Consider the following 16,988-nt stretch of genomic DNA (forward strand, 5'->3'; position numbering starts at 1 on the left):
TTTTTTTTGTAAACAACCAATTTGAAATGAAGAAAACGGATTTCCACAATCAATCTCAAATCTCTTATTCATCAACACACATATCTTTAACAACCAAAGTTCATGTCCGAAGAAAGTAAGATACAAGGGGATGTATAACCCATTGTCATCATCCTTTTAGGATAAACCTAAAAGGACTTTGAATGTGTCCACTAGATTGCTGTTGACAAGTGTCTTTAACAGTCCAAGCTTTCGTCTAGAGTATGGTGGATACCTGATGGCTGAATCACCTAAAAAGCTTTTGAAGAGAACAGATTTCTTGTGACTGAATGCATCAAATGAGAATTTACCATGGTAAGAACCAATTCCACTTTCACCGACTCCTCCAAATGGCAATGTGGGAAGTGTAAACTGGAAATATCGAATATATTTAGATGAGGATAAAGCTTTAAATAGTAATGATAAAACTGCTACTAGGTGAGATATGACTAGTGTATCTTACATGAACAGCTGTGTCGTTGACTACAATGCCTCCAGCAGAAACTGTCTTGGTAAATTTCTTTTTCAGCTTGTGGTTTTTGGTAAACAAATACGCAGCAAGTGGCTTGGGTCGAGAATTAATCACGCCAAAACACTCCTCCAGGTTGTTGAGCTGTGCAGAACAAATGAGATCATTAGATATGCCTTTCAAAGCATAACCTGCCAAGTTATGTCACACATGGCATCCAAATTGATGAAGCAGAGTCTGTATTAAATGGCAAGTGGTTCTTACCGTGACGATTGGCAGGAGAGGGCCAAATATTTCTTCACTCATGATCAAAGAATCTAATGGCACGTCAAGCAAGACTGTTGGAGAAATTTTCCTGATTGATTGAGACAAAAAGATTAGCATAAGGGAGAGATGCTGTCAAGAATGAGAATAAGAGAGAGGAACTCACAGGTTCTCTCTGTTCTTTTGACCTCCATAGACGATTTTATTAGAAACTTCCTTCTCCTCTAACATCTTAGACAGGCGATCAAAGTGATTCAAGTTTACAATACGTGACGTATCTTTGGACCCCATAGGGTTATTCCCATAAAATGCCTCCAATTCTTTCTTCAGGGCATCAATCTTGGGAAGAGAAAAGAGAGCGTCAAAATACAGAAGTGCATCAACGATGTATTTTAATTTCTCAACCTCAGTGTCAGCTTAGATAGGGGGACAAGCTATCTGAATAGATAAGGATCCGTGTTTTGTAAAAATACATGTATTTTAAATTAAAAATAAGAAATAAGGTCTAAATATTTTGTTATATGAGTGTATTTTTATTTTTATCACACTTTTATTTAAAAAATACTTCTGGAATTTAAAAAAAAAAAACAAATATCTATCAGATTCTTTAAAACAAGTATTTGCTTAAAGACTTGAAAAAAAATTTGCCCAGTCCATGATACCATTGAGCCGGGCTCTGCTTAACCTTACCACTTTTGGAGCATATTCTTTTGTCGTCAGGATGTAGTCTGGAGAAATGCACGCCTGTCCATTGTTGCAACCCCATTTACCTGATATTATACGCCTGACAGTAATCTTCATAGACAAAAGAACAATGTATTCGGGAAGTTACATCCTCTAAACAAATAAAATCGCACTGCAATGTCACTAGGAAAAGAAAAGTATTTCATTACTACTTTTAAATTGGTATCTGAGTCTATGACAACAGGAGATTTTCCCCCAAGCTCTAGAGAAACAGGGGTGAGATGCTTCGCAGCTGCCGTCATTATGATACGCCCAATTCTCGAATTACCTAACCAAGAGTGGAACTTTTAGTGTTTTGAAACTATGTCTTAGAAATGCGTTTGTTAGTACGTTAAAAACCTGTGTACCAACTAGGACTTGGTCTAGTGGTTAAAACTCTTAGAAAATCTAGTAGGTATCTAAAGGATCATAGGTTCAATTACCTTGGGAAGGGTTTGTTCTCCTAAAGAGGGTTAATTTAAAATGGTTTAAGATTCACCCTAGAATATGTACGGCCTTTGACAAATACCTCTAGACATTAAAAAAAAATGAACCTGTGTAGAATATTTTGTCCCACTTCTGCTCCAGCAGCAAAGTTGTTTCAGTAACAGCTCCTTCTACAACTCTCACTGCAGAAGGGTCTAGATACTGTTTCAGTAACTTTGCGAGCAGAGAGGAAGAAGCTGGAGCCAGTTCTGATGGCTTTAACACAACAACATTCCCAGCAGAAATCGCACCAATAACAGGATCAATAGACAACACTTGCAAGAAACAGGCAATAGTCAAATGTCGTTTGAAGGCATTCAAAATGGATAAGCTAGAGGTAATACATAAATCAGTAAGGGATTGTTCAAACATACTAAAGGGAAAATTCCAAGCCGAGATTACAAGGACAACTCCGAGAGGTTCTGACACAATTTTAGCTGATGCAGGAAACGTTGTTAGAGACGTCTTTGCCTGAGGTTAAAATAAAACAGTGTAATGGTTATTGAATTTGACAACAAACTCTGCAATCTGCACAAATCTGTATCTAAAAGCACACCTTATGTGGTGCCATCCAGTCTTTTAGTTGCTTAAGAGCTAACTTGATCGAGTTTCTCAACAAAGCTACCTGCATAATTACTTAACCATCATAATCATATAACTACTACTCCAAACAAAATTTTAATTTTCACACATACTAATAACACATATTAAATATTAATTATAATGCGTTAATTTTTAGAACTAACTATTTTCATAATTTTTAAGCAATAGAATTTTAAAACACAAAATTACCTTTTTGAAATTACAATTTCCTAAATATTGCACTAAAATGGAAAATATTTCTTTTTGAAATTGTTTTTGTAATACTCGGATAGTTTTTAAACAGAGGGAGTATATTGCATGGTTTTTCTAGTCATGATTAGTTAACCATCATAATCAAATAACTACTAAACTGAATGGTTTTCCTAATCATAATTATGTAACCATACTAGATTGAATGGTTTTCCTTGTCATTATTAGGTAACCATCATAATCAAATAACTACTATATTGCATGACTTTGCTAATCATAATTACTTAGCCATCATAATCAAATAACTACAAGGATTGCATGCAATTCCTAATCATAATTACTCAACGACCATAAAATCAAATAGATTGAAAGGTTTCATTGTCATTATTAGTTAGAGTATTATGGCTGCATGGCTTTCCTAATCATAATTAGGTAAGCATTTTACATATCTAGCAAAATGTAATCAGAATATTGATCTAATCAAACTCACCGCTTGTACACCAAAAATGCTTAATGACCAGATTATACATATTGTTCACGCCAGACCATAAACACATACCTAAGAAATAACACGAATAAAAAGCTACCAAACTAGAGTGGCAATTTATGTTGGTAACACTATAAATGTGAAATGTCAATTTTCGAAAGCTCAGTTTTGTTGTTCATTGTGATGTAACGAGGACACGCGGAACAAACGTTCGAAAAGTACGTGGAATCCCCACAAAATACAGGTTCGTTGACAAATTAAGGACCTGACTTGTTTAACCCCAGCGATTGAGTTTGCGGTTGCGGGAGTTTACGGGTGCGGGTGGTTACGGTTTCAAGCGTTTTTTAGAGATTTGTACAATTGGTACATCAGTTAGTAATTGTTACGTTTGCGGCACTCTTGTGACTGGTAAACTACCAAACGCAACATCTGTTAAATAATAAATTAACAATATTTATATTTTATATAATTATAAAAATATTAAAATTATAAAAATATAATAAATATAAAATTTATATTTATAAAATCATATAATTAAATTTTAAAATTTATAAAAAATATTTTAGTTTGAAATTTTTATAATATAAATTAAAATATAATATGTATACATTTTACAATTTCTATTATTTCAACTTTAAAATTTTATTGGACATTTTTAGTATTATTTTTATTTATTTTGTTTTTTAAGAAAAAAAATATATATCCTCCCGCAACCTTCCGCAACCGCCCGCAACCGCAAACACTAGCTGAAACCAGCTTTTGATTTTAAGAGGTTCGAAGCGGTTTGAAGCGATTTTTAGCGTTTTCTATGATTGTTTCGAAACGTCAGCAACCGTTGCAAACCGCAACCGCAAAAGCTGCGTTTGCGGGTGATAGCGGGGAAACCAGTCATGCCCTAAATGTCTAGGGTCCATTGAACATAAACATTACAAAAGTTAATTGCATATTTGTTTTAATAGGACCCTTTTTATATTTACTTTTTTAGGACGGATTCCCACAAAGTTTACTTGCAGTCGTTTAAGATGATTCTCTATAACATACTATGAAGAAAAGATTGGCATTAAAGTCTCTACTTACGCAGTGGTTGGACAAATGTCAAACCAGAACATAGTGGTCACACAACTAGGTGATAAAAACATAAATGACACCGCCCAAAAATAGGAGAATAGGCTTATCGAACTTACGGAGCCATGAAGACTCGTAAAAACTAGATTCAAATGATTGATGAAGATTTGAATAATGGCATTAAAGTCTCTACTTATGCAGTGGTTGGACAAAGTGTCAAACCAGAACATAGTGGTCACACAACTAGGTGATAAAAACATAAATGACACCGCCCAAAAATAGGAGAATAGGCTTATCGAACTTACGGAGCCATGAAGACTCGTAAAAACTAGATTCAAATGATTGACGAAGATTTGAATAATCGATTTGAAAACTAACTACGTAGGAGCATGAAAAGGATATCATAAAGAGGACAAAAGGCTTTCACCTCATAAACAGAAGACTCGAGTTCAGGTTTGCCTAAATCGTCGTGGAGAGCGGATACGATCTCAGGCTCGTGTTTGTCGCAAATTACGAGAAGTTTCTTAAGCTGAGTGACTCTCCACTCGTAACCGCGAGTTACTCCGGCATCGAAGTTCCGACGAAGCTCTGTCACCAAATTGCTAGCATCCGCCATTTGAAAGATTTTCGCCATAGCAGAACGATCAACGATCACCGATATAAACGCTTACGTAAGCAAACACCAAAATGAAGAAAGAGTGAAAAAATAACAAATATTGAGTTTTGATCCGGAAAAGAGCTGACTTGATTCTGCTGAATAAATGAAACAAGCGAATATATTGTCGTAGATTTACTCAGTGTACCTTCTTCAAGTTTGCTCATGTTAAAGAAGGGACAAGTATCTAACTTTTGTCTATATTTCAGTGTTTATAACACTGGACCGACCTATGGTTGGACAAGGTTCCACGATGAATTTTACCAGATTGGATCTAACAACTGGTTTAATCATGACCAGTCTCGTAACCAAATTATATCTCAAAGTTATTGAATTGGTCTTAGCAAAAAAAAAGTTATTGAATTGGATAAAAACCATTAAAACTATTAAAAATCTATAAACCAACAATATGGAACAAATATATTAGTTTACATTTATAAATTTATATTAGATATTATTTATATTTTAATTATTTACCGTATTTACTAATATTTTTTTTTAACTTTTATATTACAAATATATTGAATTAGGTTTACTGAACAAAGTTTACCCGGTGGATTTTTATTGAGTCGTGACCCAAATCATTATACAATTCAGCTTCCGCTCCGGTTTCAAAAACATTGCTTTATGTCCGCCTTTCAGAATATATTTCTATGCCATATTTATTAAATTTATTAAAAAAATTATACATAATGTTTTTAAAATTTGATAGAAAGAAGAAATATATACATTTTGACATCAGTTCTATCAAATAAACAAGATATTGTCTAAAAAGACATACCAGAATCGAGTAACCAACATAAAAGGATCCATATGAAAACATAGCAGATTTAGTTAATTAATCATCAATTACGTTTTGCGCCTGAGATATGTAAGTAATCCTTAATTGGAATCTTCTTTGTCGCTTTTTAAATTTCTTCAGCTCTGTCAAGAATCTTGGCCATGCCTCCGGTTCTACAATCATTGAAATCATGTCCTTACGGCTGCGTCGATTGCCTTAGTTACAGTGACTGTATCTGGATTGACGTCTTCTTCTGGGTTTGTCTTCTTCGGTTGGGCTATAATGTTTAGGCCTAATAATGTTGGGCTCGAAATCTTGCTTGCTTTTGTTGTCTGAAACTGTTGCTTGAGTAGACGATGCTGAGTTGTCTTTTTCGAATCGTTTTCAGCCGATGGCTGGATTATCCTCGTGCGCTTGGGTTTCATTATTACAGAAAAGTGATTTGCCTCAGCTTATGTTCAGCCTGGAAGCAAATTTGCGACTGTTTTTGGCATCTCCAGATTGCTGAAATTCCACTAAGAGTTAAGAATTCGATGTCTAGGTGATATGTTGAAGGGACTGCCTTCATGGTGTTATCCAAGGCGTTCCCATGATTACATTGTAGATGGCTGAATGGTCAAAGACCGCGAAGTCAACTATTTTGGTGACTTCTTTGGCTGTGACCGGGAGTTTAGTCGATCCAAGATTCATTGACGCTATGTCAGTTAGTGGCTTTGGCATTGGTGTGACTTCAGATAGAGAGGGCATCGCGGAAGATGACGTTGACCGTACTTCCCGTGTCCACGAGGATCCTGGCGAATTTGAGATCTCTGATTACAAGGTCAACAACGAGCGGACCACCGTAATGAAGTTTATTGATTCCGCCAGTTTCTTCTTCCTTGAATGTGATTGCGTTGTTCGGGACGACAAGGGGTGGAGACTAGGTCGACTAATTCTTGCTTGATTCGGCCTTTTGCTAATAAGCCTTAATGGATGAGACCATATCCTGGCAGTACTGTGATTCTCCGATGATCATGTTTACTCTGCGATGATTGTTGTCATTCCCTTTGTCGTCTTGCCTTCTTCCACATTTTTTGACCGACTGATTCTCTTGGGGAGTGTTATCCGGCGGCATGGTTTTATCAGTCTTTGGTGGTATATCAGCTTTGCGGATGAGATCTTTGGTGCCGGTTACTTTGGATATTTCTCCTGCGAAAAGTTTCACGGTTTGCCTTGCGGCAAGAACTTTGCAGTTCACGGTCGATTGCCCCGAGTCTTATGGAAATCGCAGAAGGTAGTCTCGTCGTAGTTCAATTTTCGAGTCCATATATTTCGCGAGTTTCTTCCTTGTTCTGATGCGGAGTTGATGGCATAGTTATGTGCCCCTTGACGTTGTATCCCTCTTGATGGACATACTTGTCGTTAGGAGAGGTTTTCTTTTTTTGGCTTCTGGTCTGATGCCTCATCTTTCGAGGAAGTATTTGTCGGCTTATGATTTTGCGACAGGAATTTCTCCTCTTCGATGATGACGTGGTACATGGCTTTATGGAGAGCGTCACGTATCATGCGTGGATTTTTGAAAGTTTATCAATTTTTTGAATTTCGACTTGTACCAGAACATTTTTCTAAGCACGTCTATCGCCATCTTGTCACTTATGCCGCTAGCTCTCGACATGACGACTTTGATCATATTCATGAAGTCATAGATATGTTCGTCTTCCCTTTGGGATAGAATCCAAAGGTATTCGTCGAAAGTATTCCTATCCATAAACATGGAATACTATTTGAGAAACTCCAAAGCGAGTTGGCGGAAGCTTCCGATTGAGTTCCGCTTTATATGAGAAAACCATTTAAGTGCTGCACACTGGAGATTTTTGACAAAGAGGCGCTTTTGTGATCTGGAAGGTCTTGATATTCCAAGGGTCTGAGATTTTTGTCTCGGCAATGTGAGCAGTGAAGGGAGTTTTCCGAGCTTCTTCGAGAAGTCTGTCGATCTCGGGTGCAGCTTTAGTAGCGTGGTTGATTTGAGATTTTACCACTTTTACCTTTGCCGCCGTTTTTGTGATATAATCAATGTGTTCACGAATCTTGACAAGATCATCGCCAATAGTTTTTCGACCATTTCGGCATTTGCTGTGAGTGATCCGAGCCTGCTCTTCAGCCGGTTTCTCTTTTTCTATCAGAAGATGTTTTCTTCTTCAGTGGTTTGTCGAACATAGAATCGTTCCGAGTCATGCAGCTTCTCGATCTTCTTGGATGCAGATCAGCATCCTCTTCCTAATGATCGGGTTGATCGATGGGATCCAAGTTGACTCCCTCGACTTTGTCGTCCTCTGCCTCTTGGTCACTGGACGAAATATTTCCATCGTTGTTTTGCGTTGCATGCGTCCGGAGTTATTTTGCCGGAGTTTTGTCTCGATGAATTTCTGGTGCGTTTGCGGCTCTATCTGATAGAGTCATGAAATTGAATCTTCTTCCTCACTGTTAGGGTTTCAACCTGTTTAGCGAGGGAACCCATGAGCTTACCTTCTTCTTCCGTTTTCTTTTCAAAACTGGAAATATCTTCTTTACCTCCTCGAATGCCGCTGTGTTAGTGTCAGCATTAACCGCAGAGACGTTCGCTGTTGGAGTGTTATCGACATTGTCGCGGGTTTCTCCACCGTCGCAATGTTGTTAACTGTTCTGATCGTCTGTCGCTATATATGATCAAACGTTTTGCGGCTGAGAGTTAGATTGATCTGTACCCCCCGCCATCCCCTTCCCTCTTGCGCCAAGTTGTAAGAAACATAAATTCACACCGTCGATTTCTGTAAACGGAAGAAAACCAGGAAACCCTAACTTTCTTTCCTTGAGGTCCCGGATTTCTGCTAAGCCAAACGTCAAGCAATCAGGATACAAAAACAAACAAAATAATAAATCAAGAATGAAAAAGAGAGAAATCGATATTTTATTCTGAATCTGCGTATAAGCGCTTACAATAGGTAAAATCATTGGCTGCAAGAGCTGCCGGCGAGTTCCCTAGTACTAACAACATATGACTTGAAAACCTAGTTGAGTCGCAGCTCGATAACAAAATAAGAGAATTTCCTAAATTGCTAAGAAAAAGTTGTGTCCCTTGCGCCTCTCCTCTTGGCTTCTCTTATATACTCCTCTAAGGTCGATCATCATTTCCTTTTCTGCATGTGGCCGAGTTTATCTCTTTGCGAAAATATTCCATTTTCTTCGATCTTCATGATTTTGAAATTTGACATTTATGTTCTTCTGCTAATATTTGATAAAACGTCATAGTAGTTTTGGGCTTATTATCAACTAAAACCGAAAGTGGGTTTTTACCGCGTTTTACACATTTTCGGGCTTTTTCGACTTAAGGATTTATACGACTTATTTTGGAGAAATCACCTTGGTACGACGTCGGTTTTATGAAATAGTGAAAACCAATCATACAGTCAAGATAAAAATGGTGTTAGGTTAACTGTTATCATTTTTATGATTCATTCCAATTCATACGAGAAAACAAGTCTTTGTTAATTTTATCAAAACGTTTCAATGGTAACTCCAGTCGATGCGAAATAAGAGGCATTTTGGTTAAAAATCGAAAGAGAGAGCTGCAGAGTGAGTCACCTGCTTGCGCCTTTGACTGCCTGAGTCATGGTCGCCTTCTGGCAACCTGGTCGGACAGGATTGTGGTTGCCTGCTGGCGACCTGGATAGGCTGATTCCTGGACTTACCAAGTCTCGGTCGCCTTCTGGTCACCTGGACTGACTCTCGGCCGCCTGCTGGCGACCAGAAGTGATGGAATGGCCTTTCGGTGCGATTGACTGAAGACAATGAGACGATAAGAAGTTAGGACTCGATCTTTTCCCGTTTTGTCATTTTTTCGGAAGTTGTTTGTTAAATGGTTGAACAATATTTTTTCGAAAACTCATTACTTAATTCTCTTTTTGAATTATAAAAAAAAATTAGTTTCCCGCACTTTTTCTTCTTAGTGATGAAATCTAATAAGTGAATTATTCAGACGTAACAAAGCACATGGAAAATATAGGGCTAAAATGCATAGATAGAATAAGATAGAAAAACTGGAGTTTCATACAAAACTCTGAAAGAGTCTTGGATCTTCTCTTCAAACTTATAAAACCCTAAACTTTTGTGTAAATGAATGAAAATAAGAAAGTGTGTGTAGCCTAATAAAATGGCAAGACACATAAATATTTGGTCAAAGTCGGCTAGGGGTAATCTTGTAATTATGTGGAATTTGGGCTTTAAGTCGGTCATGAATAAGCGGCCCGCTCTGGCGCTTCGTTGTCGATCCACAACAAGGGATGTTTGTCGATCGACTTTTGACTCTGATGTCGATTCTGGCTGGTTCTATGAATAGCTGCGAGTTTTTATGTCTTTATCTCCAAAATGCTCCATAATCACCGCATTACTCAAAAACATATATGAACTTGTAAAGACTCTAAAAAGACTAAAGGCATAATAAATACACTCTATAACACTTAAATACCATAACTAAAAACTGGTAAAATCCATGGTATAACAATATAGTGGTGCTCCGATTGTGAACATATATCATGTTTATGATCAAACTTTATGTTAATCTGATCTTGCTTCTGCAAAATCATTCATTTGACATTTTTAATTTTAAGCTTTTATATACTAACAAGCCGCTTGTCATGCGAACCTCAACCCACTAAAACAGATAAGCCTTATTAATCTTAAGAACACTGAAATAATAAATATATGATGCACCAATATGGGTATTGGATATAACCAAGAAAGAGCTGCCATATTATACAAAATATCCATTGTAGGGGCTAGATTAGTTTTTGGTAGGCTTAATGTGACATGAGTTTTGAAGATGAACGCAGAAGCGGCTCTTAATCAACAAACGGACATGGTTATTGCACTTTTTTGTCCTCTTCATAACAATCTCTTAGCATTCCTTGTCCACTTCAAAATCCTTCTCTGTCTGGCTCGCGGATATCTGCTGAAAACATTTTCTGCTGTCTTTGATTCATCTTTCGTCAAACATGTTTTCATTTCAACCGATTGGAATAAAACTACTGACTCCAACAGCGGTACAGGAGATATGACAGGGATGTTAGGGATCCTCGGGAGGTCATGAATATTAGGTACCCTTGGAATGTTAGGGATCAATGGAAGTAACAGAATGTTAGGAATCCTCGGAATGTTAGGGATCAATGGAAGTAACGGAATGTTAGGAATCTTCGGTATGTTAGGGATCTTTGGAATCCTCGGAATGTTAGGGATATCCGGAATACTTGGAAGGCTTGGAATGTTAGGAATCCCATGAAACAATACTGGGGTCAATGAGGATGTATTGGGGTTTGAGACAGAAGAGGGAGCCCGACTAACCTTTTTGATGTTTCCACCGAAGGCAGAGCCTTTTTGATGGAGGTGGGCTGCCACTGGTTGCGAGGGGTGATGTTTGGACTTTTCAAGGGTCCTTAACCAAATGGTATAAAAGATTGTCGAACCAATCCTAAGTGATTCTAAAGCAAAGGGAATACAAGACCATGCTTAATCTAAGTGCAATCATTAAGTGAGATGAGATTAAACTAGAGCAATACTAAAATATAATAAAATATGAGACTTTCTTTGATTATGAGATAGAAGAACTCATAGGATAAGGGATTAGACCTTGGGTGATCAAGTTTTGAACTAAAGGTGGCAGCTTTCAATCAATCTATCAAACTTAAGCCTAAACACAATCCTAAACAAGCTCTTTCTCAAGATGGATGTTCATTTGCTAAAATAACTCAAGCATCAAATCTCTTTGATTGAAAGTTATAGAAGCAATCATTAATATCAAATCTACTAGCCATCTTAACACCTTTAACAACAAATCTCTTTGGTAAAGTATGTTAAAAGCTTATGAGAGTTGGTTCATGCATTTCATCAAACACCATGTGGGTGGAAAATGCCTAAAAGCTCAACTTTTGAGAGGCCAACTCAAAAGATGCATTAATAACATTTTACTAGCAATGAATAAGAGAGATTTATACTAAAACACCTTATATCTAGCTTAATCATCCTTAGTCTCCATAACCCACAAATCCTAAAATGGATTACTCACTAATCACCATGATTCTTCTCAAATCCATGAGGGATTTAAGCTTAATCATGTAAAGAAAGGAATATAAGAACTTAAAATTACTCAAGAACAAGACGATGAATTGATTCAAGGAAAGAACTGTCACCAAAAGAGGTTTTGTGTTTCTTAAGAAATAATAAGATAATTCCAACATTATGTCTTACAAAAGTATTTATAGTTGCTTAAAAAACCTAAAAACAACAAGATAAATGACCAAAAGGTCCCTAGAAAAAGATAGGTCTCGACCAATAGGAGCTCGACTCGGAAAGAAGCAAAGTCGTCCAACCTGGGTGGTCGAACCCGAGTAGTAATCATGCTCGGAAACGAGCGGGTAGTCGACCCGGGTGAACCAACCTAGGTGAAGTCCTCCATCGCCCAAGCTCGACCAAAACAAGCGGGTAGTCGACCCCGGGTGAACCAACCCAGGTGAAATACGTCCATCTTCATTTTGTATATTCTTGTCTTTGCCAAACTTCATTCTTCACTTCTTTTTGGATTTCAAAGCTCCCAAACATCTCAAATCACTCCATAGAATGCTCCAACATCAGATAGAGACAAATGAATGCAACATTGATCCTAAAGATGCCTAGTCCTAATCTATATGATCAAAAAATGCAGAAAATGGGGTGCTAAAACAATGAAATTATGCAAGATATCAAGGGGTTAAGCCATGATTTTTCCGATAATGCTACGGTTGAAAAAAGAAGAGAGCTGAGGCATAGCAGAGCTACAAGAAGTGTCGTGACTAAAACTAAGCTTCTCATGAATGATTAAGGAGAGGTGAAAGGTTACTCTGGGGGTAAATGAATTAATTTATGAGGAATTATTTTTTATAGATGGCGTTTACAAATTATAAAGAATCATGAACATTATCTATTTAAACAAATTTTGGAAATTATAGTCACGTCGTTTACATTTGGCTAAATATCTGGTCATGAAAATTATATGAGATGTCAAGATGCCAATTATATGTAAATTTCTCTGTACATATATGCATTTTCAAGAACAACAATGCAGTGTCTACTCCCACCAAACGTCAACAACATTCACGTTGTCTTTAATTCTTAACTGCCCTCATCTGTATCTTCATTATCAGACCTTCTTGCTGTTGTTTCCAAACATCACCTGGTGAAATAGGTTACAAAATTGTCTACAAACTCTGATAGTTTGATATGACGAGAAGATCTCGTGAAGATCATTGCCTAAAATCATTTCAGAAGCTAAAGGATATGGAATGGTTCATATTAGAGGCAAGGGAAGGTGTGGAAGAAGTAGCGCTCCACAGGGTTGTCGATCCCACTATGACTTCTCAAATCCTAAAAGTCCTGTTTTTTTTTCCCTTTTATGTTTTGTTTTTAAATAAGAGAAAATTACCCGGAATAACTCTAATCTTTTACTTAATTACTAGTCTAACTTTATATAATCAACATAATCTAAAATAGGTAAAAAGACTAATTAACCTCAATGGTTCCTCTTAACTACAATTTTGCCATTATACATTAATTCATTAACAAAAATAAGCACAAAAAAATATATCGTGAAACATCTCCTCGTCGTCGTAACAAGAACAAACAAAAGCTAGGTTTAAGAAATGTCAGATTGATTGTCGTCGGCGGCTTGATCTACTACCTCCGATTAGAATCAACTTCGCCGGTGAGGGATTTGATTTATCCGCTGTTAAACACTCCACGAGGTTTGGGAAAAACACCATCGCTTCACCTGTCATCTCTGTCTTCTTCTCTACTGTGAATTGATTTCTGGTTTTGTTAATCCATTGTGTGCTTTAGGTCATTGCTTGTTTCTGTTTTCATAGATTCTTAGATTGGTCTGTTTAGTTAATGTTCTTTGTTTATTTATTCTTTGCTTCTCTGATTTGATCGTTTCACATTGTTGTTTGTTTTGTTGTTAAGCTTTGATTGATCAATTGATTGTTTACTTTGTGTGTGAGCGTCTGAAAATGGCTTTCAATAGTCTGAATATGATATTATGATGTCACTTTGAACAACCTCTTGCCTATATATGTGTTTTTGTTTTCTTGTCTAGTTTCATTGCACTTGCCAAATTTTCAGATGGTAAGTGTGGGATTTGAAGCATGGGAAGCCGTAAAAAAGGTAGTATGTTCAGTTCTTAGTGAATAGTCTTATGCTATGTAAATTGCCACGTTTAGTAATAGTTTTATTTCCTGCACTTATTTTCTTAGTGAATTTGTAGTCTTATTATGTAGTCATATTTTTAACATGCGTTTATTTAAAAGTATAAGAAAAGCAAGAATAAATTGTAAGTAGCACAAAACAAATGAAAACATTTTTAAAAACTCTTATTAGAGAAAACATCTAAACTCAAACAAGCAAAAGTTGTAAAAAAATCTTTGGACCAATTGTTGTTGTTCAGTTGTCTATTGGGAAGAATGGTAAGAACAATAAAAAACAAACATACCTCACTTTTGATTCAAATTACTGGTATATGAAATAATTTCAAAATTAAAGGGTTTAATTTGTTTTAACCATCCTGGTTAAGTGGAAATAAAAAAATCTGTGGCCAAATCATAAATAAATCTATCAATTTCTAACTAAATCTGTCAAAATTAAGTAAGTTTGTGGCTAAAGAATAATAAATCAGCCAAACCAAAATTAAATCTGTCAAAAACAAGTAAGTCTGTGGCTAAAAAAAAATTAAATCTATCAAATCATACGTAAATCTGTCGCCAAATAATTAAATTCTATTAAATCTGTTAATATTTAATAAATTTGTGGCCAAACGTGACATATTTGTTATAATAAATCTGTAGAAATCTTATTAAATCTATCAATTTTAAGATAAGTTTGTGGTTTAAGAAGAATATATTTAAGTCTGCGACTAAATAAACCGTATGCAAAATAAATCTATCGGTGGCAAAATTATAAATATTCCAAAAATTCAATAATGACATTTTCGTAATTATTTTTTTTTAACAAAAAAAATAAGGATAAATTTGGTATGAAAAATAAATTAGTAATTAAAATAAAATTAAATTTAAACTAATAATTAATTGATAAATAAGGGTTAAACTAGTTTTTTTTCCAGCACCGAGACCAACATCTGATCTCCTCCCTGTAAGTTATCAGTGTCTATGGCTCGTGATGCTCTCGCTTCCCCAGATGTGGTTGACCACGCTACTAATGATGGTCTTCGTCATAGATGTTTGGGTGGTACGGCTCTCTGTTAACACGTAAGTCCAATATTCACTATTCCTAATAAGATAACTACTATGTATTTAAGATAACTCCTACTATTTCTGATATGTATCTAAGATAATGATATAATTGTCCTACTTGTTATCTCTTTAGGAGTTCTACGCTTGTATATATAAAAGCTATTTGCCTAAGGAATCAATAACACAACTATACTTTTACATTCTAAAGATATTTCATGGTATCAGAGCAAAAGTTCCTAAAACCCTATTTTTTTTTTAAAACCGGCGTTTCTTGACGTTCAAGAAACATGGCCGCCACTAATTCTTCTACCGCATTTACTCTAGTTCCTGCAGTAACTGCAGATATTCCTTCTTCTTCCCCATACTATCTCCATCCTTCTGATAATCCAAGTGCTCTTATCACTTCTGTCTTGTTGCGAGGAGACAACTACAATGAATGGGCCACCGAACTTTCGAATTCAATACAGGCGAAACGTAAGTTTGGGTTCATCGACGGCACTATACCAAAACCAACAAGCGAACCTGATCTTTCTTGATGGCTTACTACTAATTCAATGCTTGTGGGTTGGATCCGCACGTCCATAGATCCAAAGATACGATCCACTGTATCCTTTGTCCCCGAAGCACATAAACTTTGGGATACTCTCAAGCGTCGATTCTCTATTACAAATAGCGTCAGAACTCATCACCTCCGAGATGCAATTAGTAACTGCAGACAAGATGGTCAGACTATTATTGACTACTATGGGCGCCTCACTAAGTTATGGGAAGAATTAGACAACATCAAAACAACTCGTGCGTATATCTGTAAAGCGGCGACTGATATTGAGAAAGAAAGAGAAGAAATTTGTGTGCATCAGTTCCTATTTGATCTAGACGAATCTCGCTTCCGCACCATTCGATCACAAATCATTGGCGAAGATCCTTTGCCTGACATCAATACCGTGTATTCACGAGTCATTAGAGAGGAACAGCACAACAATACTACTCGCTCTGCAGAACACAAAACAGAGGCTGTAGGCTTCTTTGCTCAGACTACTAATCCTCAGCAAACTGCAACTACAATAACCCGTTTTCGAGATCCAAACCGATCGTGCACACATTGTTCTCGGACAGGGCACGACAATACTGAATGTTTTCTTCTCCATGGGTACCCAGACTGGTGGCATGAACAACAAAAGACAAACACAGGAGGCTCTAGTCAACGTGGTGGTCGTGGTGGTCGTTTCTCCAACTCGTCAAACAGGGGACAAGGTCGTTCTAATACTACAAGAGCAATCTCAAACAATACAACGACAACTACATCATCTCAACCATCCCTCAACAGCGACCAAATAGCCCATCTCCTTCAGCTTCTTCAAACATCTCGGTCAAATATTTCTACTAAAAAACTGTCGGGTAAACCAAAATTCAATGATGTTATTATTGATACCGGCGCTTCTCATCACATGACAGGGGATTTATCCCTCCTGATCAATTTCACTGATATTATGCCATCATCAGTACGATTTCCTGATGGTAGTGCGTCAAGTGCTGAGAAAAAGGGCACTTTAGTGCTTAGTCGGGACTATTATCTACATGATGTTCTATATGTTCCGAATTTAACTTGCACCCTGATATCTTTCTCTCGTTTATTAAAACAGACAAGATGCATAGCCATATTCACTGATGCTTTATGTGTCTTGCAGGACCGTTTTACGAAGACCCTGATTGGAACGGGTGAAGAACGTGAGGGAGTTTATTATTTTACGGGAGTCATGGCTGCAAGTGTTCATCGGGCTGAGTCTAGGAATGCTTCTACATCAGAACTGTGGCACAGGCGGCTGGGACACCCATCCTTTCGTGTTTTATCTTCTTTACCGGTTTTAGACAAAATTTGTGTTGATTTTGAACAAGCAAAGTCTTGTGAGATTTGTTTTCAGTCCAAACAAACTCGATCTGTGTTTCCTGATAGTTCTAAT

At 36.8% G+C, this 16,988-nt stretch overlaps 1 protein-coding gene across 8 annotated transcripts; it reads right to left on the reverse strand.

The window, feature by feature from the left end:
- Positions 1–27: 27 nt before the first annotated feature.
- LOC108831009 (aldehyde dehydrogenase family 3 member H1) lies at positions 28–5,235 on the reverse strand. Of its 8 annotated transcripts, none has more exons than XM_056987136.1 (11): positions 5,108–5,233; positions 4,732–4,970; positions 2,517–2,585; positions 2,335–2,431; positions 2,029–2,235; positions 1,645–1,763; positions 1,442–1,546; positions 918–1,090; positions 752–842; positions 482–631; positions 28–390 (listed from the first exon to the last, which is right to left on the reverse strand). In XM_056987136.1, exons 1-11 carry the CDS (start codon positions 5,124–5,126, stop codon positions 157–159), a joined length of 1,503 nt encoding a protein of 500 aa, XP_056843116.1. In that variant the 5' UTR covers positions 5,127–5,233; the 3' UTR covers positions 28–156. The 8 variants fall into 8 exon arrangements, with proteins under 8 accessions (XP_056843116.1, XP_018460204.1, XP_056843110.1 ...); XM_018604702.2 differs by having other exon boundaries at positions 1,648–1,763; positions 5,108–5,230; XM_056987130.1 differs by having other exon boundaries at positions 2,029–2,431; positions 5,108–5,235.
- Positions 5,236–16,988: the final 11,753 nt, after the last annotated feature.

Source organism: Raphanus sativus, chromosome 1 (assembly GCF_000801105.2).
Source record: "Raphanus sativus cultivar WK10039 chromosome 1, ASM80110v3, whole genome shotgun sequence".
NCBI lineage: Eukaryota > Viridiplantae > Streptophyta > Magnoliopsida > Brassicales > Brassicaceae > Raphanus > Raphanus sativus.